Source organism: Athene cunicularia, assembly GCF_003259725.1.
Source record: "Athene cunicularia isolate RWA chromosome 3 unlocalized genomic scaffold, athCun1 chr3_part1, whole genome shotgun sequence".
NCBI classification, from domain to species: Eukaryota; Metazoa; Chordata; class Aves; order Strigiformes; family Strigidae; genus Athene; species Athene cunicularia.
Window position 1 is genome coordinate 22,480 of NW_020799097.1, and position 25,333 is coordinate 47,812.

A 25,333-nucleotide genomic window follows, 5' to 3' on the forward strand; every position below is an offset into this window, starting at 1 on the left:
GATATTGCATATACTTCTACTGAGCAATGATTTTTGTTTTCTAGTCTGTATAATCAAGACTTCTGTCCTGAGTTTCCGTATGAAGAACAACATAGAGTCTTTATTATTATTTGGAAGAAGGTGATATGTGATTGTCTACATGCTACCAACAACACATAGCAAATGAGTTGTTTATACTGACTTGGGAATGTCAATGGTATCTGGTAAATTACATGTCTTAATAGGAGCATAAGAAGCAACAGGTGACAAAAAAATCTTTGTTAAATGACAAGACGTGTGATGTAGATAAAGTGAACATCTGGGCTGCTGATGGGAGTATGATGAAGTAATGGAGATAAGAAATGAAAAGAGGATGTAAAAGACTAGAGAATGTTATTGGCATGGTAAATGCAAGAACCGTTTCATTAAGAAAAAATAAGTACAGTGTAAAAACAAGTAAGTTAGGATCTAAAATATTTGTAACGGTGTGGTAAAGTCTAGGTAGAAAGCACCGAAGGAATCGGAGACAAAGAACACTCCATCGTGCCCCAGTGCAAGGGCAATGACTGGCTTTTGCATGGGCAGTGTAGGGGGTCTCATCCCTGTTTTGGTTCCAGTTCTAGTTCAGCTGGACTTGAAAAGGTTGAACACCTCCTTGTTGCAGAAACCAGTGGTTTCCTTTTCAGAGGATGGTATGCACATCTTCACAGTGCAGGTGACTTTGTAACTGAAAAGTGAAACATGCAAAAAGAATTATGCTGCTAATGTGACTTGTTCTGCTTTGTTAGGACACCAGGACTGGACATCACAGACAACAGAAGGTCAAGAGGTCTCTGGGAAACAAAAAGTATGTGAATGTTTCTTGTCTAGTTGGAGTGAGGGCAAGGAAAAAGGGGAGAGATTCCTATTGGAAAACCGTATCTGGTCTTTACATAATACTCTGAATTTTAAGAGCTGCAACGATTTTGGTTTGTGTGATGAGAGTCAACTGCCTTTGCTTATTGGTTTGAAGGAAAAGTGCTTTTCTGATACTTCAAGCAGTATTAGCTTTCATTTATTTTTAAAAGGATTTTAACACTTGGAAGGTAAGTATTCAATGTTCAAGACCAAATGGTGTTCTAAAACCTGTGTGTTTTTGAGTGTGATCGCAACTGAAAGGCTTTCATTTGAGAATTCCTCTCCCCACTCTTCTGCAATACCTTCTTAAACACAGTATATACTGATCTGACCTGGTACCGTCCGTGTCCCCCACTGATTAATTTCTGGATTGATGTGTTGAAACACGTGAGCTCCACAGCTCTGGGGGTGGGGGAGTGTGGCTGGGGTGGCCACCAGTCATCATTCTAGCCATCTACTTCTTTCAGTTTGTGAATTGTACTAGCTATGGGTTATGTTGAAAAGTGTTTCTGTTTTCTGTTCTTTCCTCTTACATTAATGTTGTTTGCCCAGAGAATAGATACCTCTGTGTTTCTCTGACACCTAATCGTTTTGCTGTCATGTGCAATAGTTCAAGTGTCCACGCACTTCAGGGCTGCGAGAAGTATTTGAGAATAGTGAAGCAAAGTTCCTTCTGAACTCTAGGAAGAAAAATCAGTGCTGCTGGCTAGTCTAAATCAGCCTTACTGTAGTGTGATTTGTAGGATACACTGTAAGGCTGTCTTCATTGCTGAAAGCCTCGCTGGTTAAAATTCATAGTAGCGTTAAGTCTTTTACAGTTCTCGGAATAAATACTGAATAAGATCTTGCCCTCTGAGGCATTCAAAATATCTCTTTTGTAATAATGAGCTGCAGAAGAATTCTTATATTCCACATAGGTTGTTTAAGGATTAATGTATATTTTTAAATTGAGATCTAAGTTGTGCCTGCTTCTTAAGTTGAAGGCTTGAGGTAAGTTGAATATTTTTTTCTGTTCTTCTCGAGTAACTTTCTGATATCATTCTCTAAAAGATGTACTAAAAAATAACATTCAGGAAGTTATTCTGGCACTTCCTAGTTCACAAAAGTCAGGAGATTCAGTGAACTGAGAGATGAATTTTTAGTCTACTTGGGAAGACAAAAGGGAAAGGGATGTTGTCTGTCAAGTTATTGTTATTGTGTGTGTCTGTATGCGTACATATACATAAGGATTTCAACTTGATGTTTTCCAGGTCTAAGCAATTTGAGGAGGTGGAAACTACTGTCCTAGAACTGAACAGTAACTATGATGAGACAGACAGCAACATTTCTTCTGCCTCACCGAAAGGCCGAGTGAACGGAAGCGCAGAGTCCAGAAGCAAACGGAGCATTCGCCGGCCTGCTTACTGGTTGGAAATGAGAGAGATGAAAAACAGTATTAACAAATCTTCAGAAAAAAAAGGTACTCATCACTTTTGGCTGGATGAAAAACTATATTTCTCTCTGGTTCTTTTATGAGAGATTAGATGACTTCTGAAAGACATGCTGCGGTTCAGCCACAAATTACAAGCTTGGTAATGGTGTGCATGTATGAGGAGAAATAAACTTCCTCCACTGCAGAAACGTAGGTGAAATTCTGTGGTGTTACATGGTTCCTTCTGAGTGACTTGTCTATTAAAATTAATGATTCTGTGACAGAACTCAGTTGTATCCGTAGAAGGGATATGTGTAAGGATTTTGTCAGTCATATCAGGAATATGCTTTGAGATATTGTATAAATAGAACAAAGAACAGTAAAGATGTAGAACAAGGGACCATTCAACAGTATTCTGGATTAGACGCAGCTTTTGTGGTTGGTAGATTTTTTTTTTTTCAGGATGTTTTTATTTTTTATTTTCTCGCTTCTGTCACTTATGATTTTCTGATTTGGAGTGGTTTGGGTCTTGTGTTTTTGTAGGAACGTTCAGATTTCCTGGCTTAGGAGCTGTTTCCCAAACTTGTCACGTGGTAGAGAGCCAAAACTTCACTCTCCTTTAATGCGCTTTCTTCTTATCTCTAAGTCGGAGTCTGTATTCCATCCTGTAGTGGGGAGAGCCGAATCTGGTAGCTTGGCAGAAGCAAGGTTGCTGCAGCTCCACGCCCCCAGGTCCAACCAGTAGTGAGACTAAACTGTATTCCTGTAGGTACAAACACACACATACAAGGTGTGTACACAGATCAACACGAAGGTTGCTCAACACTCACTCACACAGAACCAATGGCCTTCGTCCTGTTTCCCTCTCTGGCTGATAAGGATGCAGATGTGTGAGTGAGAGAAAAGCAGCATATATAAAAAGTACCTGTAAAAGCAGTACATATATGTGTATGTTTGCACACGTGTGCAGTGTGTCTCTGCTGTATCTGCACTCACACACTGCACCTGCTTGGCATCTGGCCCTCGGATCCCAGTCTCCTCGGTGGCTGGTACATGGACGTGCTGGCCCGAGGCCTGCAGAGCCATGCCGGCTGCTGATGTAGACCTTGCAGACCGGCTCACACTCAGACTCTGCTCTCCCCTGGTCCCTCTGATTTGGTGTCAGGCGTGACCAGACTTGTGCATTGACCACCCACCTTGTTTACAGGCAAGTGGCCCTTTTTATCCTTGTACACCTCTCTTTCCCTACACTTGATCCTCCCCAAATCAGCTAATTCTCTCCCTTTCCCTTCCTTTGATATAACTCCTAAGCATCCCAGTCTTGTGTCATCCTGAATTGTTCTTTGTTACCATCCCACACGTCACATAACCCTGGGCATTAACACCACACGCCCCCTTCTCACCATTGCCCCCCTTCCTCCTTCCAAAGGGTGCTCCAGAGAGCGGTTCACATTGACTCATCCTGGTGAGTCTCCTGGGACAGACCTGGGAGGAAGGTGTCTGTTTCTTTGAGTCTTTGAGTAATTGTGCTCCCCTGCCTGCCGTTGTGCTTCTGTACTTCTCTGTGTTGATGGAGATAAGCCATTGATAGGCCTGGAAACAGTGAGGGGAGGCAGGATATTATTTAGGTTTCCGCACCTACCATTGTTTCTCTGTGCTTCTTTTTGTGTGTGTGCAGATGAGCTTTTGATGACATAACTTAGCACGTTCTGGCTCTGTTCCTGAGTAGTATTATTTTCCCAGACCGTGCTGTGGCACTGTTTCTTCCATATCTTCTGTGTCAGAGGATTGCAGGCTGTGGAGTGCCCAAACGTTACTGAGTCAGAAGGCTGTGTCTAGCTCACTGGTGTCCAGCTGCCTTACAAAAACTACTTTAAGTATTGAATACGAGGATAAGCTGAGGCAGTAGCAGACTCAAAGCTGTTATCCAGACTGAATAATGTGACCAAAACATTTCTGTTCTTACTCATTATCAGGGGAAATGCTGTTGAAAGGCAAGAGGAAATCTAAGCAAGGGGAAGGTGAGGATCTTAAAGACTCTCCCAAAAAGAAGCAGAAGATTTCAGGTAATACGAATAACTTGTACTTCCTAATTACGAGTCTCCAGGTACTTCAGAATTCTCTCTGCCCAGATGCTATCCTCTGCTGTCTTCCAACTGTATTTCTGATTCTGGTTATTTTGTTAAAGGGGATTGTTGACTAGTTTCTGTTTTACGGTGGAGATGGTTGGTCTAATTTCAGTCTCTTGAGAAAGTCCAACAAAGGGAGGAAGGAAAAGAAGTAGAGGAAGTATAGGTTAGTCTGCTTCGTTTGAGTTCCCCAAAAGATTCTGGACTAAATGATTAGACAAATTACTTTTAAACATCTGGAGATTGAGTAGATGATACAGCAATATGGGTTTGTTAAGGAGAAATCAAACCCAACCACTTTAATTTTCTTTTACCACAGAGACAGAGGGGGGAAATGCTTGACATCATATGTCTTTTGTGCCTTCAAAGGGCTGTTAATCAGTGGTTAAGTGCAAAAGTGATGTAAGTAGGAGCAGGTGACACAGGAAAAGTATACATTTGCTGTCCAGTCTTGCAAGGATGAGGTTAGGAAAGCCAAGGCCAACCTGGAGTTGAATCTGGGAAGGGATTTGAAAGGCAACAAGAAATGATTCTACAAATGCATGAAAAGCAAAGAGAAGACATGGGAAAGCATTGAGTACGCTGCTGAGCAGGGGAACTGGTGACAAATGACATGGAAAAGGCTGAGGTACTCAGTGCTTCCTATGCCTCAGTCTTTATCACTTAAAGGGTTCCTGCAGGAATCCCAGATGCCTGAGACCAGAGGGAAAGTGGAGCAGGGAAGCCTTACACTCAGTGAAGGAGGATGAGGTTAGGGCACTTAAACTGGACATACCTAACCATTTATCAGCAGTTCTGGCTACCTGGAGGTGAGTAAATGTGTCGCCCATCTACAAGAAGGGCCGGAAGGAGGATCTGTGGAACTACGGGCCTCTCAGTCTGACCTTGGTGCCAGGGAAGGTTGTGAAGCAGATCATCCTGAGTGCCATCACCTGGCCTGGACAACCAGGGGATCAGGCCCAGTCAGCATGGGTTTATGAAAGGCAGGCCCTGCTTCACTAACCTGATCTCCTTCTGTGACAAGGTGACCTGCTTAGTGGATGAGGGAAAGGCTGTGGATGTTGTCGACCTAGATGTTAGTAGTTAGTATGGCCTTTGACACCCACAGCATTCCCCTGGGGAAACTGGCTGCTCTTGGCTTAGACAGGTGTACTCTTTGCTGGGTAAAAAAACTGGCTGGGTGGCCGGGCCCAAAGAGTTCTGGGGAATGGAGTTAAGTCCAGTTAGCAACTGGTCACAAGTGGGGTTCACCAGTGCTCAGTACTCAGGCCTGTTTATTATCTTTGTCACTTATCTGGACAAGGGGATTGAGTGCACCCTCAGTCAGTTTGCAGACCATGCCAAGCTGGGCAGGAGTGTTGATCTGCTTGAGGGTAGGAAGGCTCTGCAGAGGGGTCTGGGCGGGCTGATCGATGGGCTGAGGCCAACTGCATGAGGTTCAGCAAGGCTCAGTGCCAGGTCCTGCACTTGGGGCACAACCACCCCACACAGCACCATAGGCTTGGGGCAGAGTGGCTGGAAAGCTGCCTGGTGGAAAAGGACTTGGGGGGGGTTGGTCGACAGCGGGTGAATATGAGGTGGCAGCGTGCCCAGGTGGCCAAGAAGGCCACTGGCATCTTGGCTTGTATCAGAAACAGCAGGGACAGGGAAGGGATCTGACCCCTCTACTCAGCACTGGTGAGGCTGCCACCTCAAACACTGGGTTCAGTTTTGGGCCCCTCACTACAAGAAAGATGTTGAAGTGCTGGAGCATGTCTGAAGAAAGGCAGCGAGTCTGGTGAAGGGTCTGGAGCACAAATCCTGTGAGGAGCAGCTGAGGGAACTGGGATTGTTTAGCCTGGAGAAAATGAAGCTCAGGGGAGACCTTGCCACTCTACAGTTACCTGAAAGAAGGTTGTAGCAAGGTGAGGGTCGGTCACTTCTCCCAAGTAACAAGAGGAAGTGACCTTGAGTTGCACCAGGGGTGGTTTAGATTGGATTTTAGGAGATATTTCCTCGCTGAAAGGGTTGTCAAGCACTGGAACAGGCTGCCCAGGGAAGTGTTTGAGTCACGATCCTTGGAGGTATTTAAAAGACATACAGATGTGGCACTTTGGGACGTGGTTTAGTGGTGGACTTGGCAGTGCTGGGTTAACAGTTGGACTCGATCTTAAAGGTCTTTTCGGACCTGAACGCTTCTATGAATCTGAGTCCCAAGGGGCCTGACAGGTTGCAGGGGTGCTGAGAGAGCTGGCTGATGTCATTGTGAGGTCACTCCTGATTGTCTTTGAAAGGTCATGGTGACTGAGAAAGGTTCCTGAAGACTGAAAGAGCAAATATCAATCCTGTCTTCAGGGACAGAAAGAAGGAAGATCCAGGGAACTACAGGCTGATTAGCCTCATGTCAGTCCCTGGGAAGGTGATGGAGAGAGTCTTCCTGGAAAGCATTTCCAAATGTGGAGAAGATGGTGACTGGGAGTAGTCAGCATGGATTCATGAAGGGCAAATCATGCTTAATCAACCTGATAGCCCTCTATAATGAGGTCACTAGCTTGGTGGATGAGGGGAGAGCGGTGGATGTTGTTCACCTCAACTTTGGTAAGGTTTGTGGTGCTGTTTGCCACAGCATCCTTGTAGATGAGCTGACAAAGTACAGGTTAGATAAATGAACACCACAGTGGATTGAAAACCAGCTGAACATCCAAGCTCAGAGGGTTGTATTCCACATCTAGTTGGAGGGACATGATTAGTGGTATTTACCCCAGGGGTAAATACTGGGGCCAGTACTGCTCAACATTTCCATTAATGACCCAGAAATGAGACAGTGTGCACCCTCAGCAAGTACCCAGATGGCACAAAGCTGGGGGGAGTGGTGGTACAGCAGAGGTGTGCTGCCATCCACAGGGCCAGGATGGGCTGGAGAATTAAGCAAAGAGAAACCTCTCGAGGCTCATCAAGGAGAACTGTAAAGTCCTGTGGCTGGGCAGGAATAACCCCACATACTGGCATATGCTGGGGGCTCACTGTCTGGAAACCAGCTCTGCAGGCAGGGACCTCGGGGTCCTGGGGGGACAGCAAGCTGACCACGAGCCAGAGACACGCTCCTGTGACAAAGGCAACCAACAGCCTTCTGGGCCACATTAGGAAGAGTGTTGCCAGCAGGTCGAGGGGTGCTCCTTCCCCTCTGCTCAGCACTGGTGAGGCCACACCTGGAGTGCTGTGTCCAGTTCTGGGCTCCCCAGTACAAGAGAGACATGGACATACTGAGAGAATCTAGTGCAGGGCTCCAAAGATGACTGAGGGACTGGAATATCTTTCCTATGAGGCCAGGCTGAGAGAGCTGTGACTCCTCAGTGTGGAAAAGAAAAGGCTCAGGAGGAATCTTATCGGTGTGTGTAAAGACTTGATGGGAGGGAATGAGAAATGGGGAGCCAGACTCTTCCTGTAGTGCTCGCTGACAGGACAAGAGGCAGTGGGCACAAATTAAAACATACAAAATTATATCTAAAGGTGAGAATACACTTTTTTACTGTGAGAGTGATCAAACTGTGTCACAGGTTGCCCAAAGAGGTGGTTGAGTCCCCATCAGTGGAGATAGATACTCAAAACTTGACTGGACACATTCTTTGGCAACCTACTGTAGCTGACCCTGCTTGAACACTGGCATTAGTTTAGGTTGGGGTTGGTTTAGGCACCTGGTTCAGCAAGTCCCTTCCAACCTTAATGTTTCTGTGATTTCTGTGAAATAGAAAAGAAGCGTAGAATGGTGGTCCACAATCTGTCCTAGATTCAATTTTAACTACTGTTTTTGTCACCAAGGACTTGAAAGTACATAGACAACACAAAGCTGAAAGACATGGCAAGTGTGTTGGAGAAAAGACTAAAAATGAAAGTGGAGAAACAGTTTAAATAGAATGGAATATAGTCTGTAAAATGAAAAGATACTGTAGTTAGGAAGAAATATTAGTACAGCTGAAAGACAGAACAGCCTAGGTGTCAGTTCTTCAGAAGAGGATTTGAGATTTCTAACAGATCAAAAGCTGAATAGGGACTAGCAGTGTCATACTTGTTTTGAAAAAAGGCAGATGTTATACTGAGGTATTTGAGCAGGAATGTAGGCTTTCAGACATGTGAAGTCATTATTTTGCTCTAATGCAGGGTCACACTTGGAGCGCTGCTCCCAGCAGTGGGCACTGCAGTTCAGGAAATGTGTAGACCAGCTGAAGGGAGTAAAAAGCATAACCCTTGAGAAAATACTGAAACAATCAGAGTTGTTTAGTCTAAACAGGAATGAGTAGAGGAATGGTACTGTCCGTTTGGTTGTCAACAAGTCCTTAGATTGGCTCAGCTGTGCTGTGAACTGGATATTTCAGTGTGAAGAGTTCCCACCTCTGAGCTTTGTGTATGAACAACCATACAGATTACAGATATCTGGATGGGACTACTGCCTGCAGCTGTGAATTTTGCAAGCCTGTGGATTTTGAAAGGGAGTAGGGAACATGATCTTGATGTTCCTTTTAAAACAAAAGCATTGGACATTTCTGAATTGAGTAACTTTGAGACTGCAAAGTAAATAGCAGCCTCCTCGAAAAAAACTCTGCTATTTTGTAACAAGGCTTGCAGAATGAAGTCTTCTGGTTTTTCTTGTTTGTGTAATAACAGGAAAAAGACAGCAAGCTGGAACACAACAAAACTCCAAAACGAAAGGCCACTGTGTTCAGAAAGAACCAGAAACCTATGGCGCAGGTAAGAAGAAGAAGCAGCAGTTGCTCAGAATTCTTTATAAAGCAGCTAAAAGAAAAATGTGATTCTAGGATTTGAATCTGAGCAACAGCTGTGTTTCTGGTGTTTCCATTTTCTTGCTCACTTTATGGTGACAAGGAAGAACTGGCTGCTGTCCTTCTGGCACTGTGTCAGTACTGCAGAGCAAGGCTGGAGGGACTGCATGCTGCCTAATAGTGCAGTGCCACATGGTTTTACCACTGCGTAATGGAACAGTGAAGGGGTAGTCGCTTTTTGAACTGAGGAGAAGCCCGTTAAAATAGTTTCACTATAAAACTCAAAAATATTTATACTTTCTTATTCAGCAGTGTCTGTGGGAAAAACTCTGTAGCTGTGGTGCCAAATCACCTCTTCTGGTGACCTGGCAGCCAGAGACCCAAGCAGTCCATCCTAGGAAAATACCATTAGCCTTGACTCAGCAAGTGGAATGACTTGGTACGTGTATCTTACAGCACTTGTTAAATAACCCAGTGTTCTGCCAAGTGCTCTTTGATTCAGACTTTCCCCAAGCCACCTAGGGAGGGACAGCCCCTGCCTGTTATTACTGGGCAAAGAGGAAAGCCTTTAGATGTTTAATGATAATAATTCGGTCAGGTGGCTGCTAAACTACTTTCTTCCCAGAACCCATTCAGTAATTTATAATCCTTCTGTGTTATGCCAAGCTTCTGCTTGGCATTTCAGAAGGAGGCTGGGAATGGAAACCGTGCCACACAGGGTACTTTTCCTTGGCTGTGGAATAACTTGGCCTGGTGGTGCAGCTCTGTTCTTCCAGTGCCCAAGCTGCTGGCTAGTGTAAGTGGAGTTCTAAAGATCTGGTTAGCAGAACTGAACTGTGAACTTTGTCTGAAACTGTTCAGTCACGTCTGTGACTGTTTTTACTGTGAAAACCCTTTTGTCAAAAGAAAAGTTTACTCTGCATGCTAAAGCAATTGTGTAATAATAATGAACGAAGGAAAAATCTCTACTGAAGAAGTGGAAGAACACTCCTCATGAGGGGATGGTGGGATTAAAGAGTTCATAAAATTATCTCCCAAAAGGAGTGATGTGTGCCTTTCTCACATGACACATTCAAAGCTGCAAATGAGCTAAACCTATTGAAGTGTTGCTGGACATGAGTTTGGTAGCATGTGACCTGTTTCCTTCTAGGATTCACTGTGCACATTGAAGGGGAAAAAAAAAGATACTGTGTTTGCAGTTCTGTTCCAAACCTTTTGTTCTGACAGGTAGCATGGAAGAGCAATGGTCTTTGGAAATTCAGGACAAAGGCCGAGTTACCTGTCCAACTTGCCGAGCTGTGGTGAGAAAGACTGTAGAAGGCCTGAAGAAGCATATGGTAAATTGCAGGCAGGTGAGAACATGAGAAGTGAGCAATGTTTTCTTTATTCATCTTCATCTTACTGGTAGAAATGCCGGCATATTTAAAACCAGTTCCATCATCATGTCTTTTATACATATGTATAAAGAGCCCTTTATACATCTGTAAGAGGCTGCACTTGGTCCTTCTTGCTTAGTCTTTTGCTGGAGGTTTGGGGTAGTGAACAAAGGTGTAGCTATTTCATTGTTCCCCTGAATTTTAAGCTCCATAAAATCTCTTCTGTTCTTAATGAGCAGTTACCAGGCCCAAATAAGATGTTCTGCTTTCTGACTCGTTTCCCACTGCTCTGGTTAATTTAGTTACACACACCATGTCCTCATTTATTTCTAGGAAATGTTCACATGCCATCACTGTGGGAAGCAGCTGAAGTCTTTAGGAGGGATGAAATACCATGTCATGGCGGAACATAACAATCAGGTAACACAACTGCTGTGCATCTAAAAATCCTACAGGCAAGACAGTCTTTTGTTCCTTCCCTGATGCACACAGAAGCAGAACACGGTGTGTGTTTTTTCAAATGTTTTAGTTGTTCAAATCTTGTCAACCTATTATTTTTCCTCTGAGATTTGATGTCTGAAAAAAACAGTAGAATGTTACCAGAGATGGTAGGCATGCTACATCTTAGGGGATGAACTTCTGTTAAAGCTGATTGTCACACATAAAAAGCATTCTCAATCAGGAAAAAAAAAAAAAAAAGATTGCTCATTAGGCCGCAATTTTCAGTCCTTGCTAGAAAGTAGGATTTTTTTCTATGCCCAGGGCAGACTAGATTTCAGTTCTTTACAAGTTCAAAGGTAAAAAAAACAGAAGCAACAGTTCAGTTCTTGTCTCTATTTACTGTAAAATTATTAATGCTACAATCTGCTTTTCCTCTTTGCTATTACTTTAAAGAAGGCAATGTCTCCTGTTGCAGTTGTGAAGAACTAGAACTTTTGAAAAGGTCATTCAGAAGTTTGGGTAAGGTTTAGATAGTTCTTTACTGTTATTTTTCACATAGTTCCCAGTACTGTGGTTTTTGAACCTACAGCTGCACTAGTAAATGAAATAGGCCAGGGATCATGTTCTGGCCCTGAGGAATAGGTCTGTCTCTCAGTTCTAACTTCTTACTCAGTCTAGGTGTAGTATTACTGTATGGTAGCATAGGAAGTAACATACAATAACCATGACAGCGAATAGAGAAGAACTTGTGCTGTAGCTTAGCGTAGGTGAATAACCGTTACAGGCAGTTAGTCTGCTTAGCTTTAGTTGGACTAAGTGAAAATCCAGTAAATGTTAAAGGTGTGTGACAGAGATGAGTAAATACTTCCCACAGGCAGAAGAGGAGAAAAGTAATTTTGGAAATACATGCCCTTGTCCTTCCCAGCAGCTGCAGTGTGGGACCATTTCTTATCAAGGTTTTGTTCATAGCTAGCTAGCTAAATGTTAAAACTCTTTTCTGCAAAGTGGGTTTTAGGGAGTTTACTCCTTTTAAAGGTAATACAGTTGTTCTGGGATATAGGCAGTGATCGCTGTATTAGATATAACATCACAGAGTTGCAGAGATTTAACTATTTTAGAAGCTTTCCTTCAGCGGCACGTTGAGTAGTGAATTCCCTATGAGAAGAACTGTAAATTCTGAGCATCCTGTGTTTTTCTTTCATCTTTCTGCTGTGCTCTAGCCAGTAGTGAAGGAGGGAGGAGAACTGGATGAACAGCTCGAGCGAGACCGCCTTCGGAAGGTTCTGAAGCGTATGGGAAAACTAAAGTGTACGAGGGAGGTAAGCTGCATTGTCCTAAGGACCCTGAATTAAACAGCAGTGTATGCGTGAACATAGAGTATTATGAGAGTTCTGCTGGCTCTGCTTTGGTGCTGGCCAAAGTTGGATTTATTTCAAGATCCTAGCTATGCTTTTAATCATAGAATGGTTTGGGTTGGAAGGGGCCTGTGCAGGTGATGTAGTCCAGCCCCCTGCCCTGAGCAGGGACATCCTCAGCTAGATCAGGCTGCTCAGAGCCCCGTCCAGCCTGACCCTGAACGTGTCCAGGGACAGGGTGTTTGCAGCCTCTCTGGGAAACCTGTGCCAGTGTTTCACCACCCTCACTGTAAAAAATTTCTTTCTTTTATCTAGTCTGAATCTACCCTCTTTTAGTTTAAAACCATTAGCCCTTGTCCTATTGCAGCAGGCCATTTTAAAAAGTCTATCCCCATCTTTCTTGTAAGCACCCTTTAAGTGTTGAAAGGCTGCAATAAGGTCTCCCCAGAGCCTTCTCTTCTCTGCTGAACCACCCCAACCCTCTCAGCCTGTCACAGCAGAGGTGTTCCAGCCCTCTGATCATTTTTGTGGCCATTTCTGGACCCACTCCATGTCTTTCCTGTCCTGAGGACTCCAGAGCTGAGCGCGGTGCTCTGGGTGGGCTGTCACCAGATTCTGCGCCCCTTACTATGCAGCCCAGCACATGGGTGGCTTACTGGGCTGCGTTCATTGCTGGCTCGTGTCCAGCTTTTTTCATCCACCAGTTCTCCCTGGGGCTGGTCCCCTCCCTTCAGCCCCCAGCCTGGGTTGATACCAGGGATTGCCCCGACCCATGGGCAGGACCTTGCCCTTGGCCTTGTTGAACCTCATGAGGTTCACGCTGTCCCACTTCTGGAGCTTGTCCAGGTCCCTCTGAACGGCATCCCACCCCCCAGGTTTGCCAGCTGCCCCACTCATCTTGGTGTCATCTGCAAATGTGCTGAGGGTGCACAGACCCTCAAGGGACACCACTTGTCACCGATCTCCCTCCGGACCTTGAACTGTTGACCAGTGCTCTGGCTGTAACCATTCAACAAGTTCCTCATCCACCAAACAGTCCACCCATCAGATCCATCTCTCTCCAATTAAGAGAGAAGGATCTTGTGGGGGACTGTGTCAGAGGCCTTACAGAAGTCCACATGGATGACATTTTTAGCATTTCCCTTGCCCACTGATGCAGTCACTCCATCCTAGAAGGCCACTAGGTTGGTCAGGCAAGACTTGCTCTTGGTGAAGCCACGTTGGCTGTCTCAAATCACCTCCCTGTCCACCATGTGCCTTAGCACAGCTTCTAGGAGGATATGCTACGTGATCTTTCCAGGCACAGAGGTGAGGCTGACAGGTTGGTAGTTCCCGGGATCATCCTTTCTACCTTTTTTTTAAAACGGGTCCAATGTTTCCCTTTTTCCAGTCTCTGGGCACTTCACCTGCCTGCCATGATTTTTCAGATATCATGCAAGCAACTACATCAGCCAGTTGCCCCAGGACTCCGGGATGTATCTTGCCAGGTCCCACAGTCTTAACGTATGTTCAGGTTCCTCAGGTGGTCACGAACCTGATCTTCTCTTGCAGTGGGAGTGACTTTGCTCCCCCAGTCCTTGCCTTGAGGTGTGGGAAGAGAGATCAACCGTGATGACTGAGGCAAAAGAGTTGTTGAGCACTTCAGCCTCTCCTTGTCTGTTACAAATTTGCCAGTTGTGTTTGTCGGGTCGTACCCTTGCTTTCACCTTCCTTTTCTGGCTGACATAGTAGCCTTTCTTACTGTTCTTTGCATCCCTTGCCTAGTTCAGCTCTAGCAGTGCCTTGGCCTTCCTGACCCCATCCCTACACAACCAGCAATGTCCCTATGCTCTTCCCAGGACACCTGTCCCTGCTGCCACTGCCTGTGCATTTCCTTCTTGCCCTTTAGTTGACTGGCAGTTCTTGACTCAGCCATGCCAGCCTCTTCCCTCCCCTTCCTCATCTCTTACCCATGGGGACTGAGAGCTTTTGTGCTCTGTGGAAAGTGTCCTTCAAGACCTGCCAGCTCCATTCTGCTCCCTTATCCCCCAAGGGCAGTTTCCCAGGGGGTCCTGTTGACTACCTCCTTGAACAGCTGCAAGTTTGCTTTCCTAAAATTCAGGGTCCTGGCTGTTCTCTTTGCCTGCCCCATACCCCTCAGGACCACAGACTCCACCAGTGCATGGTGAGTGCAGCCCCGGCTGCCTCCAGCTGTGGTGTCTCTGATGAGCTCTCTTGCCTTGGTGACCAAGTGTCACATCCCCTCTGGGAGGGCTCTCTGTTACCTGGCCTCAGAATTTTCCTCAGCACGCTCTGGGAGTCTCCTGGATTGCTCACAGCTCTCCCTGCTACTTCTGCAGCAGATGCTGGGGTGTTGGAGTACCTGGCAGGATGGGGGGGTGTGAGGAGCGGTGCCTCCTGCCGTGGGAGCCCCAAGCCTCCGTCAGCAAGTGCCCCTTGCTGGGGCAGCCTGTGCCAAACGCTGGCCACGAGGTTCCCTTTGTTGTCTCACCCTCTAATTCTTACCAATAAGCTTTCAACCTGCTCGTGGTTATTCTTCAGACAGCTCTTCACATTCTCTCCTTTCCTTGATGCAGGGGACCCTTCCCTGCCCATCCCGTCTGAGCCCCTCTGGCCCTGGACAAGCACTTCAGCCGTGGGATTCATCCCACCACGTTTCAGCAATGTCAGCAGGGTAGTGGCTCTCTATCATCATGGTGGCTTCCAGCTCTTGCTGGTTATTACCCTGCAGCCTGCACTGGGCCCTTGGCCATGTCGGCTTTTTAGGGGAACACACCTTAATTTCTTTGAGGTATTTCACTGGTGGTCCCCTGTTGTCTCCTGTTTACCTCAGGAGCCCCTGATTTATCTCTGCAAGACTGGAGTGTGCTCCAGGGTACCCAGCACATATCAAAGCAACAGGCTGAGGGCCCTTGCTGGCACCCTGACCCTCAAACCTTGGCATGTGATCCCATGGCTTGTCACAGGCCAGCCTGATGTTATCCCCTTTCCCTTTCAATTCTAGTAGTCCCTTGAGGGACTTTGGTGGGATGCTGTGTTACCTGGAAGGCAGCAGGATGCCAGGAGAATTCCCTCTAAACACCTGTGAAGCACTGAGCATAGAGAATGAATTTTGGAGTGACTGATGCTTGGTTAGAGCCTCATAACTAAATAAAGTAGGAGTCTGGTGAACACTGCCTAACTCAACCAGAAGCTTCAGGGCTTCACACACAACTTGTTAGGTGACATTCTCTGGCTTACACTAGAAGGGAATCCACCTTCGGTTGCTCTCTGATCCCCATTTGAACTCTCAGAGAGGATAACTAGGGTGATTAAAATGGAGTTTTTTTGTTTGGTTGTTTGGGGTTTTTTTAAGGACTTCTCTAAACTAGATGTGTAAATGTAGATGCAGCAAAGATATGACTATAAGTGCGTTCAGTGGAAGATGTCAAGGAGGAAGAAGTTAAAGGATGACCATTTTCCCTTGCAACAGTATTATCAACTGTTCACAGAATTACGCAGCTGTTAAGGCTGGAAGGGAACTTCTGAGGCCATCTCGTCCAACCCCTGTGCTCAGGCAGGGTCAGCTAGAGCTCTCTGAGTATTTGATGTGTTGGTGTCTTCAAGGGAAATCAAGGGGACACTGGATTGTTTCTTGTATGCACCAAAAATATTTTTTTAATATGCACTTCTGCTCTCTGTTTGTCATAGCTGGGAAGATGTTTTTGTGCAAACTGTGTGAGCTTGTCTGTGGTTTTTCAAAATAGAGATTGGCCACAGCTAGAGAAGGGGGTGGAGGACAGATGGGTACACTAAAAACTTGCTGATGCATGTTTGATTTGTCCTGTTTCCAAGCTCATTGTCAAGTTGATCACCGGATCCAGGATTAGGAGATAGTCTAGCAAGTGCCAGCCACAGGAACCACTGGAGTTTTTGTTGTCCTCCACTGCAGCATGAGACTGCTGTATCCTAGGCATAGCTGAAAGTTTTGTTTACTGTCACCCTAATATTGCTGCATTCTAGACAGCTTGACCAGCCAAGCAAGTGTAAAACTTTCCTCTTTTTCTGCCCAACTCCTCCATTTGTATCTGAGTGTCTTTCCATTTTGTGCATCCCCATTTAACATCTTGCTTCTTCATTCCATATATTAAAATTTTCTGTTCACTAGCTACAAAGACGTTCTAAGAAACAGTTTCTCCCAGTTGCAGCCAATTCTTTGTGCCAGATTTTGTCTATCTGAATAGACTAATGTTAAAGTTTACTACCTGATTGTCTCTGGTCTGGCAGGAAAAGTGATATCACTTTGGTCAGCAATCTGTGGATTCTGTACACGGTGGTGCTGTGATCACTTGGAGAGCATTTTTCTTTCACACATTTTCCTTCTGCATTGACAGGGCTGCACAGGCAGCTTCACTAGCATAATGGGATACCTATATCATATTAAAAAATGTGGGAAGGCTGCTTCTGAGCTGGAGAAAATGGCTATGAAGTGCCATCACTGTGGGAAAGCATACAGATCGAAGGCAGGACTTGTCTACCACCTCCGATCTAAACACGGGCCGGTAAGTGCAAGTTGCCACAGCTACCAGGTAGTGCAGTGGTACTCGAGCCATTCACACCTGAGACACGTGTGGGCTTTTGCTTACTGCTTGGGTGGGTAACTGGGGTAGCAAATCTGCATTTTTCTGGCTCTGGAGTATTGTGTCCTTGATGCTTTCCTTCTAGCAGCAGCTGTTGCTGTTCTGTGACTAGGATGAAGTTTTTAATAGTAAATCACCATGGCAGCAGTAAACTCTCCCCAGCCTGACTTTTGCTCCATGAAAGAATGTTGCTTTTCTTTGCTCTTAAAACACCCAACTCTGGAACAGAGCAGGCAGTAAGTGCCATGCTTGTCCATGAGGGTTTTACAGTAAATGATGTGATGCCCTTTCAAGAGGTAGCTGCGTGAAACTCTCTGCCTGAGCCTTTCTGCCGTGACCCCCCGGATCAGATGTGGGGGTCTGTCTCACCGGCAGGATGCACTTCTGTCCCATGTCTGCGAGAGAGAGCCACAGCTGCAGCAACATTCTCGTGAGGGATTTGGCAGCATATTTGTTCACAGTACTTAGTGTAGCTGAAACAGGAACCAGTGAAGGAGGCTCACCTTTTTTGACCTCCATTGCAGGTCACTTTCCTCCATGAGGAGAGAAGAACAGAGAGCCTGAAGGAAATAAAACGGGAGTCCAACAGCACAGGCAGAGTTCAGAGGCGATCTGCAAAGGTGGCGATCTACTATCTCCATGAGCTGGCTGGAGAAGAGCTGGCCAAAGAGTGGCCCAAGAGAAAAGTCCTGCAGGACTTGATCCCAGATGACCGAAAGGTACAAGGCCTTGGTGCTGTGTAGGGTTTGAGTCTTTCTTCACATCAGAGCAGTCTTGCACTGGGATCTACCCAGTGTTTAGTGGCCACAGAAAGCGATACTGAAGAAGTAATGTCTTGTGGGAAGGATCAGGTTTTGCTCTCTCTGGTCTTAGATGATGATATTGCTACAGTAGCATTTGCTGTGGTGGAAGTATTTTATCCAGGGAGGCTACAGTGATTTTTCAGGTCCTATTGCTGTAATTTTCAGTGTGCACAAGTGACAAAGTTACAGGCAGCATGTTGCTCAGAAGTCGTAGATCACTGCTGCCATGCAGGGATGTTTCACAGTTTTTCAGGCTTCAGAGTTTCCAAGAGCATCTTTTAGTCTGAGGGGAAACCCAAGGGGAAAGGATGATTTATGATTTTAATGGGGTAAGTACATTTAGAAGAATTGTAGTCCAAGTTATGGGAAGTTTTGGATTCTGGTGTTGTGGGGGTTTTTCAGATTTGGTTCTGTTTGTAGAGAGTCACTGAGACAGGAAAAGGTTGGTTATTGAGAGTTTGGCTGTTAGAGCAGGAGAAGAAATAACACTTCTGTCTGACAACCTGGGAGAGAAAAGGACATACTTGGCACTATGTGCAGCCAACATTGCTTCCAGCTTTTAATTCTGTCTCCTTAGCTAAAATATACTCGTCCTGGACTGCCCACATTTAGTCAAGATGTGCTGTGCAAATGGAAAACAGAGATAAAGATGTACCGAAGAGTTCACTGTCCAAATCAGGTAATCCTGCAGTGTTTCTGAAGCCTCAGAGGGGACGGATCTCAGGTCTCTGTGAGCCAGCAGCTTTCCACAACCTGGAAACTTCAGTTTGTCTCTCTGTCGGAGACAAGTTCTGCTCCATCTCAGTGTGGTTGGTCAGTGTAATCAAGACCGTGTTGGACTGTTGACCCAGGATGACCCTCTGGGGATGCGTTTGTCCCTTCCAGAGCCAGTCAGTGGCTGTCGGGCTGGCACAGCTCTCGCAGGCAGCCAGGAGCTGGTCCGGCGGGGCTCTGAGAGTGGGAGAGTGACAGGCCTCTGCCTGCCTAGCAGGTGTATTAAATCTGATTATAAAAGAAGGGAGGAGTAGAGATGGAACTGCAAAAGTAGAGGGACTTTGTCTGGCACAGCGCTTAAGTTTTCTTTTGAAAGCTGGAAATGGGCTACAGAAGACTCGGGTGTGGTGCTGCCATGCGGGTCTAGGGCTGCCTGTGCATGTGCACATCAGGTCCTTACAGCCCCACGCAGCCATCCCCAGCCAGATCCAGCGAGGAGAAATGGCCCCACTGGTGGAGGTGATGGTAGATGTGACACCCACTGCCTGCGTTTGCTATAGAGACAAGGCCTTCCCCCGCCTGCCCCACGCGCCTCATCTCCAAGGGTAAGAATTGCAACGTAACGTTGTATTTGGAGCTGTCCCCAGAAGGCAGCTGTCCTGTTTCAGCAGCCAGTAACCCAAAAGCATGTCTTGGGGCTGTGGGCTGAGCGTGGTCTAGTGACCACAGGCTGATGCCTAAAGCACCACATGGGGTGGGCCTGTAGAGCTGCCCCATAACTGAGAGCATCGATGTCAGGGGCAGCTCTTCTGCTCTGTGCCACGAGACACCAGCAGGGTAGGAGAGGTTGAAGTGTCTTGTCCTTGCCCCTGTGCTTTGTTTGAAATTAATCTCTGCTGCACTTCAGGCAAAATGCAAGCCCTTATCATTTTACTCAGGGTTTTGATAGAGGGTGGATGTAACTGTGACAGGAGTCTCTGTTATGTCTGAATGTGCTCAGAAGCTGGATATATTTAACTTACTGAAAGCTTAAGTCTCTTAATGGTCTGTTTATCGCAGCTTTCTGGCTCTGGAGGGCTCGGTATCTCCCTCCCTCTACCTCTCTTATCCCTTTTGGAATTGTCTTCTGGAGGATAAGACTCTCTTGTGCAGGAAGAAGTGATTTCTTGCTAGAGTTTTGCTGACATGCTCTTTTTTTACTGTTTCAGGGTTGTGAATCTGTATATGGCAGCGTCTCAGGACTCAAGTCTCACCTTGGCACGTGTACCTTGGTTGGTAGCCTTCCTCTACTCACTGTCTTTTACACTAGTAGCCTGACTGTCCCTGTCCCTCAGCTCCCTCCTCGTTTCAAGCTGTTGTCCTGCCATCTGCTACTCTGAGTTCCTCACAGCTGAGTGCTTCCCTGTGTGCTCACGGGGCTGCCACTGCCAACACTGCTTGAGGCAAGGAGGAGGCATCCTAATGGCATGCATTCTGGTGGAACTGCCCTCCTACCTGTAGATTCACAGCTACAAGAGCATTTTTTCCAGGTACAGTGCTGGAGACCCTGTAATGTCTTGCAGAGCAGTCTTATGCTTTGTGGGCATAACTGGTCAGTAATGTCAGTGCTCCTGTAGCTGAAGCATCGTCTGGTACGAGTCAGAGTTTCTACTGCTGGGTTATATCTGAGCAAGACTCAAGTAGAATACAGAGGTGTATCAGCCTTCTAGGCAGCAGTTGCTGATGGATTTTTTTGTTTTGGTGCCAGGGAGACTTTGTGGCTGGTAAATACAAGTGTCTCCTGTGTGAGAAGGAGTTCATTTCAGAGAGTGGGGTCAAGTATCACATCAACTCTGTACATGCTGAGGTAAGGCGGGCAGAATGGAAGTCCTCAAACCCCAGGCTGTTGGAGGTGGGGAGGGTGTCTTGGGAAGGGAATGCTGGGGTTTTTGTGACTTGCTCACTGTTGGGAACAGAATCCTAGGCTCAAGTGGCCTTTGAGTTGTTTAAACTTAGCTGGTCTCATGTGTTGGTCTGGGGAGTGAGTGTTGTGTCATGTCCTGTCCCAGGCTGCTGCTGCTCAGGTTAGCTCTTCAACATTTCCCATGCTTTTAGCCAGGCAACTGCCAAATCAAATCTGCATTCTTGAGACAGAGTGACACCTGAGGAGGAACACTAAAGAACACAGCTTTGTTAGGCAGCTACCTTTCCAGATCTCACATTTCAGGAAACCATTGTCTCACAAAGCAGCTTTATTACAAGGCCTCATAGGCTTTATATGGTATTTCCACCATCAGTGCCAACCTGTTGTCTTCTAAACCCTCCAGGACTGGTTTGATGTGAACACAACTACCACCAAAAGCTTTGAGAAGCTGATGAAAATCCGCCAAAGAGAAGAGCAGAGGAAGCAACGGAAAAAACGACCTTTGACCCGAGGCAAAAAGAAGAGAACTGGGACCTTGGCTGCCAAGAAGCTCCCCACTGCTGGAGCTGAAAAAATGAGGAGAAGTAAAAGAGGTCGTCCACAGCGGGTGGACAATGAGAGTGTGAGTAGTGAGGAGGGGGAGCCTCAAGTTGCACAGAGAGCCGAATTCCCAAAAACCAGCCACAAGCGAGGCCGGAAGTAAACCCCTAGAAGAAGAGGAGTAATCCTAAAGCTTTTCAGTTACAAGCCCCATTTCTGTCAGGCTCATAACCCACAGCACTAATATAAGCAACTGAATGTCTTTAGGACTGTGACTTCACGCTACTCAGTGACCTTGATTTTGAAACTGTTGCCTCTGGTCAGTTGAGAGAGACTTCAAACCAAAGCTGTGGCACAGAGCCTGCCTCTCCTGGTGTAGATCCCTTGGACAGTGGCACTAGCAGTGTAGTTCCTGCTCTGGTTACAGTCTCAGTTTCAGTCATGTTAGTTGCTTGTTGAGTGGTTTCCCGTACAGCAGCTGTCTGTTTTGTCACCTCCTCTGATGGATGAGATCAGGGTTCTTTTTTAGCAGCTCTCTCTCCCTGTAAGGGACTGACTAGCACAGTGTTTAGGTCTCTTAAGGGAGGGGATCCTTTCTTGCACAGGGTGCTCACAAACCAAGCAGTGCTGTGCAGAACACAAAGGCTTTATCTTGCCCTGTAACCGTCCTGCCTGTTGTCAGCAGTGCTGCCACAGAAGAGCAGGTACCCTCTGGCCTGTGCTGCAGTCTGCTGCACAAGGCACCGTCTCCATACGCTGATGTTTAGGCTCAGCACCAGACAGTAGCACGTCTGCTTGGACACAACGGGGCATCGTCATTACCCTCTGCAGAGCCCGGTGTTCCCCGGCATCTCTTCTGTGACACTGGGCATTGAATGTAGAGGGGCTTCCAGTCCAGTGAGGAGTAAATACCCTCCAGCCTTTTGGAGATCCACTGGCCCTTCATAGACCCCCCGTAAGGGATGTAATAAGGTGGCCTTTGTGGGCCCCCGAAGACGCTTGTTTCAGGCTCCCCTGGGGAGCAGAACTGCGGGGCGGCGCGGCGCTGCAGTGTCAGTCTTGCTGATGCTGAGACCTGGGCTCGGCTGAGCTGCCTCGTCGGCATGGTGTTCGTTGTTGTGCCCATGCTCCCCTAGTGTCCTTTTTTTCTGCACTGTAGATGCCACCTTTGTTGTCTTATATCACCTTTCTTTTCAATACTGCTTCCTTTGTGTGAATGAGGTATATTAGCAGTGGCTTCCCTGCATGGAAAAGGTTAAAAGAAGAGGGTTCATTATTTTAAGTCACATGCTGTTGGCATGAACTCTGGATCACAGGGAATATCTTCCCGTGCTCCTAGAATGCGGCAGATGTCATAGAGGCTGGTAGGAAGCAGCAGCACAGACAGTCCTTCTCTGTCTTTCAGAGAACGGGTTCGCCAGAATTTGTTACCCAAAGACCCACTGTACCAGGAAGTTGTGAAATTTGACCTTTTCCTTGCAGTTTTGCAGGCAAAAAGAGAGGCAGCCTGCTCCGTGTTACCTCCCCGTGAATTTTCACTGCCTACTGACGTTGCTGGTGCTGAAATGTGCAGGGCAGCCATTGCAGTGCCTGGCCAACAGCCGGGACTAGACGTTGTGTGTTATTGCCAGAATAATCCCGCTGGCCCTGACGCTGGGAAGTGCGGCGTGGCCTCAAGAACTGCCTCTCCCATAGGACGCGTGAAGCAGACGCCAGCTGAGCACGGTCTGTCCTGTGGGGGTTAACAGCCGTACGGCAACTCCGTGGGGAGTTACGTGCAGGAGTTAGGCTGCCTTTTGGAACCAGCTCTCCCTGGGGCTGCAGCGCTGCGCTGGAAGGAGGAATATGTGGACTTCTGTGCAGGGTGTGTCAGGTTTATAGTAAGAGGGGCAAGATCAGAAGACGACAAAATAAAATGTCGCCAGTGCGAGAATGTGGTTTCTTGTCTGTTTGGTGTGTAGTGTTCTCGGTACCATCCCTACTTGCACAGCACACCCCGGCCTGCCCACTTGCTTGTCCTGCATGCACTGGTGCTGTTGTCTGCACCATTTCTCCTCAGTACTCCACTCTACACAGCTGTACTTTGACCACACCTGTTTAGTACTTTCCCACCCAATAGATGGACAGCACAATAAACCTATGAATTAAAGAAGGTTTTTCTTAGTGGATTTCAGTCTGGAGTCCTATTTACTGTCATTTGTGAGTTACTAACCAGACCTGTTTCTAACATGGATGCTTCATGACCACCTGGATTTTGTAGAATTACATCAACAACATATTCTCCCACATAACATCGTTATCCAGCAGTGCATTCATACTCCGTCAGTGTCAGAGCAGATGCTCTGTGGGGCTGGCTCAGGCTGGTAAGAGGCGGTGGCAGTGCTGTGGCAGCACAGTCCTCACGGTCTGCTCAGGAGCACCTGGGGATGGATGGAGCAGGCTGCTCAGTGTGACTGCAGCTGTGCTCTGCTGCTCTGAGCACTTCATTGCAATGTTCTGCTCTACATTGTTAAAAGTTCAGTTAGCCTAACGTTTTGCAAATCCAGGTCAAAATTCTACCCTGTAGAATCATAGAATGGTTTGGGTTGGAAGAGACCCTTAAAGATGATTTAGTCCATACCCCTTGCCACAGGCAGGGGCATCTTTCAGCAGACCAGGTTGCTCAGAGCCCCATCCAACTCAGCCTTGAATGCTTCCAGTGATGGAGCATCCACAGCTGCTCCGGCAACCTGCTCCTGAGTCACCACCCTCACTGTAAAAGCCCAGGCTTCCTGGGCTGCAGGCGCGTGTTGCTGTCTCAGGTCCCACTTTTCAGTATCCCCAAACTTTTTACAATTTCAGCCTCTGCATCTCGTGTTGCTCAGTCCAGGTAACTTAAATGGATTTATGGTATCAGAAATTTCTTCCTGCATATTTGTAGTCATAATTAACTCCATACATAATTTGCTACGTGAGCTAAAGAGACTTGATAGTCCAAACAGCTTTTTCCTGTTGTTCTTTGCTAACATTTTATATACTGAGCAGTGTATTTTTGGCTAAGTCCAGAGACATGAACCAAACGGTACCCTTTAACAGCCTGTTTTAGGGAGGATACAATGATAAAGTTGCTCTGCTCTTAGCTACCTCTTTTTTTAACTCATCAACTGATTCATTACACTTCACGTTCAGTTTGTGATTTAAGCACATTTTTCAATTGTTCTGAAAATGCGTCTGAGAACCCATTTCCTTTGTTTCTAGAAATTCAAGTTAATGGGGTTTAAGGCCAGACAGCACATGATGAACTCATCTGTCCTTTCTAAAGCATTATGATATATTTCACGGAATTACTCTAGCAGAGACCTTAATAACTACTTTTTATTGAGCAACTTTTCCAGAAAACTTGGTTGTATAATCAATCTTTTCATTGCTTTTATTTGTCATCAGCTTTTTTAATCTGCAGATTTCCTTTGTAGTTTTATAATTTCATTAACGTTCTTGATAAAAATGCCAAATAGCTGCAGACTCTGGGATTCTCTAGGACAAACTTCTTTGCAATTTTTTACTAACTAGCATTTAATGGGTTCCACCAATATTTGTATAACTTGGGGCCAAGAACAATGCCTTTCAGAAATTTATGATGTCGGTAGCTATGTTTACCAACCTGGACTTGCAATTAATTAAAAAATAATGTTTACAGAAAACTGCTCTCTGAAGCCCTGTTGGTTGGTTTTACTTATGATCTCCTTTAATGTCAACTGTTCTGTTGGTTTGCCTGGGAGATTTCAGACTGATAAACTGAACTTACGCTGACCACACAGCTTGTGATTTTTTTAAATACTGGCACAGCACTGAGGTTTGTTTCATTTTTTTTTTTCCTTGGGAGAGAGAATATCTTGGTTTGGGGGGTGGTTTTTTTCTTTTTTCTTAATCATCAAGGATTTCCCCATTGTTCTAAAACTTGTTAAAAGCCATTAATAATAATCCAGATAACTTTTGGGGAGCGAGCTTACCATCCTTGCCTGCAAGTTATCCAGTGCTGTAGCTTTAGAGATGTTTAAGCTGTTTTGGTGATGCCAGAATATCCAAAAGAGGTGGAGCCGTTCTGTTGAGCTTTGCAGGAACTGTGTAACAGGGGATGTGTCTTACGCAGAGACAACAGCAGCGATTTGTCATTCCAGCCTGGTGGCTGCGTGTGACACATGGGAGTGAGGTCACTGCAGCAGACATCCGGCACAGAGCTGTGCAGCTCTGTCGCTCTGCCCTGCATCTGACTTGGTTTTTAAAATCTCCATTGGTGAGGCCAGGCAAGCTCTTCACTGCTTCGTTTTCCTTGCTGTAGAATCAGCTGCAGCTTGGGTGTTTCACTGTGCAGCTGCAGTGTGTCTGGGAGCAGAGCCAGGGCCGGGGACCGGCTCCTGGAGCAGTTTGGT

The 25,333-nt window shown here is 46.3% G+C and overlaps 1 protein-coding gene across 3 annotated transcripts; it reads left to right on the top strand.

The window, feature by feature from the left end:
- Window positions 1-23,391, top strand: ZNF512 (zinc finger protein 512). Of its 3 annotated transcripts, none has more exons than XM_026845049.1 (14): window positions 1-266; window positions 767-826; window positions 2,127-2,335; window positions 4,264-4,353; window positions 9,058-9,141; window positions 10,401-10,525; window positions 10,883-10,969; window positions 12,211-12,309; window positions 16,719-16,886; window positions 17,489-17,683; window positions 18,345-18,446; window positions 19,690-19,752; window positions 20,229-20,327; window positions 20,788-21,087. In XM_026845049.1, coding segments are annotated over exons 1-14 (1,683 nt in total). In that variant the 5' UTR covers window positions 1-264. The 3 variants fall into 3 exon arrangements, with proteins under 3 accessions (XP_026700850.1, XP_026700849.1, XP_026700851.1); XM_026845048.1 differs by having other exon boundaries at window positions 4-266; window positions 4,261-4,353; window positions 20,788-23,391; XM_026845050.1 differs by lacking the exons at window positions 1-266; window positions 767-826 and having other exon boundaries at window positions 2,227-2,334; window positions 4,262-4,353; window positions 20,788-23,390.
- The last annotated feature ends 1,942 nt before the right edge of the window (window positions 23,392-25,333 follow it).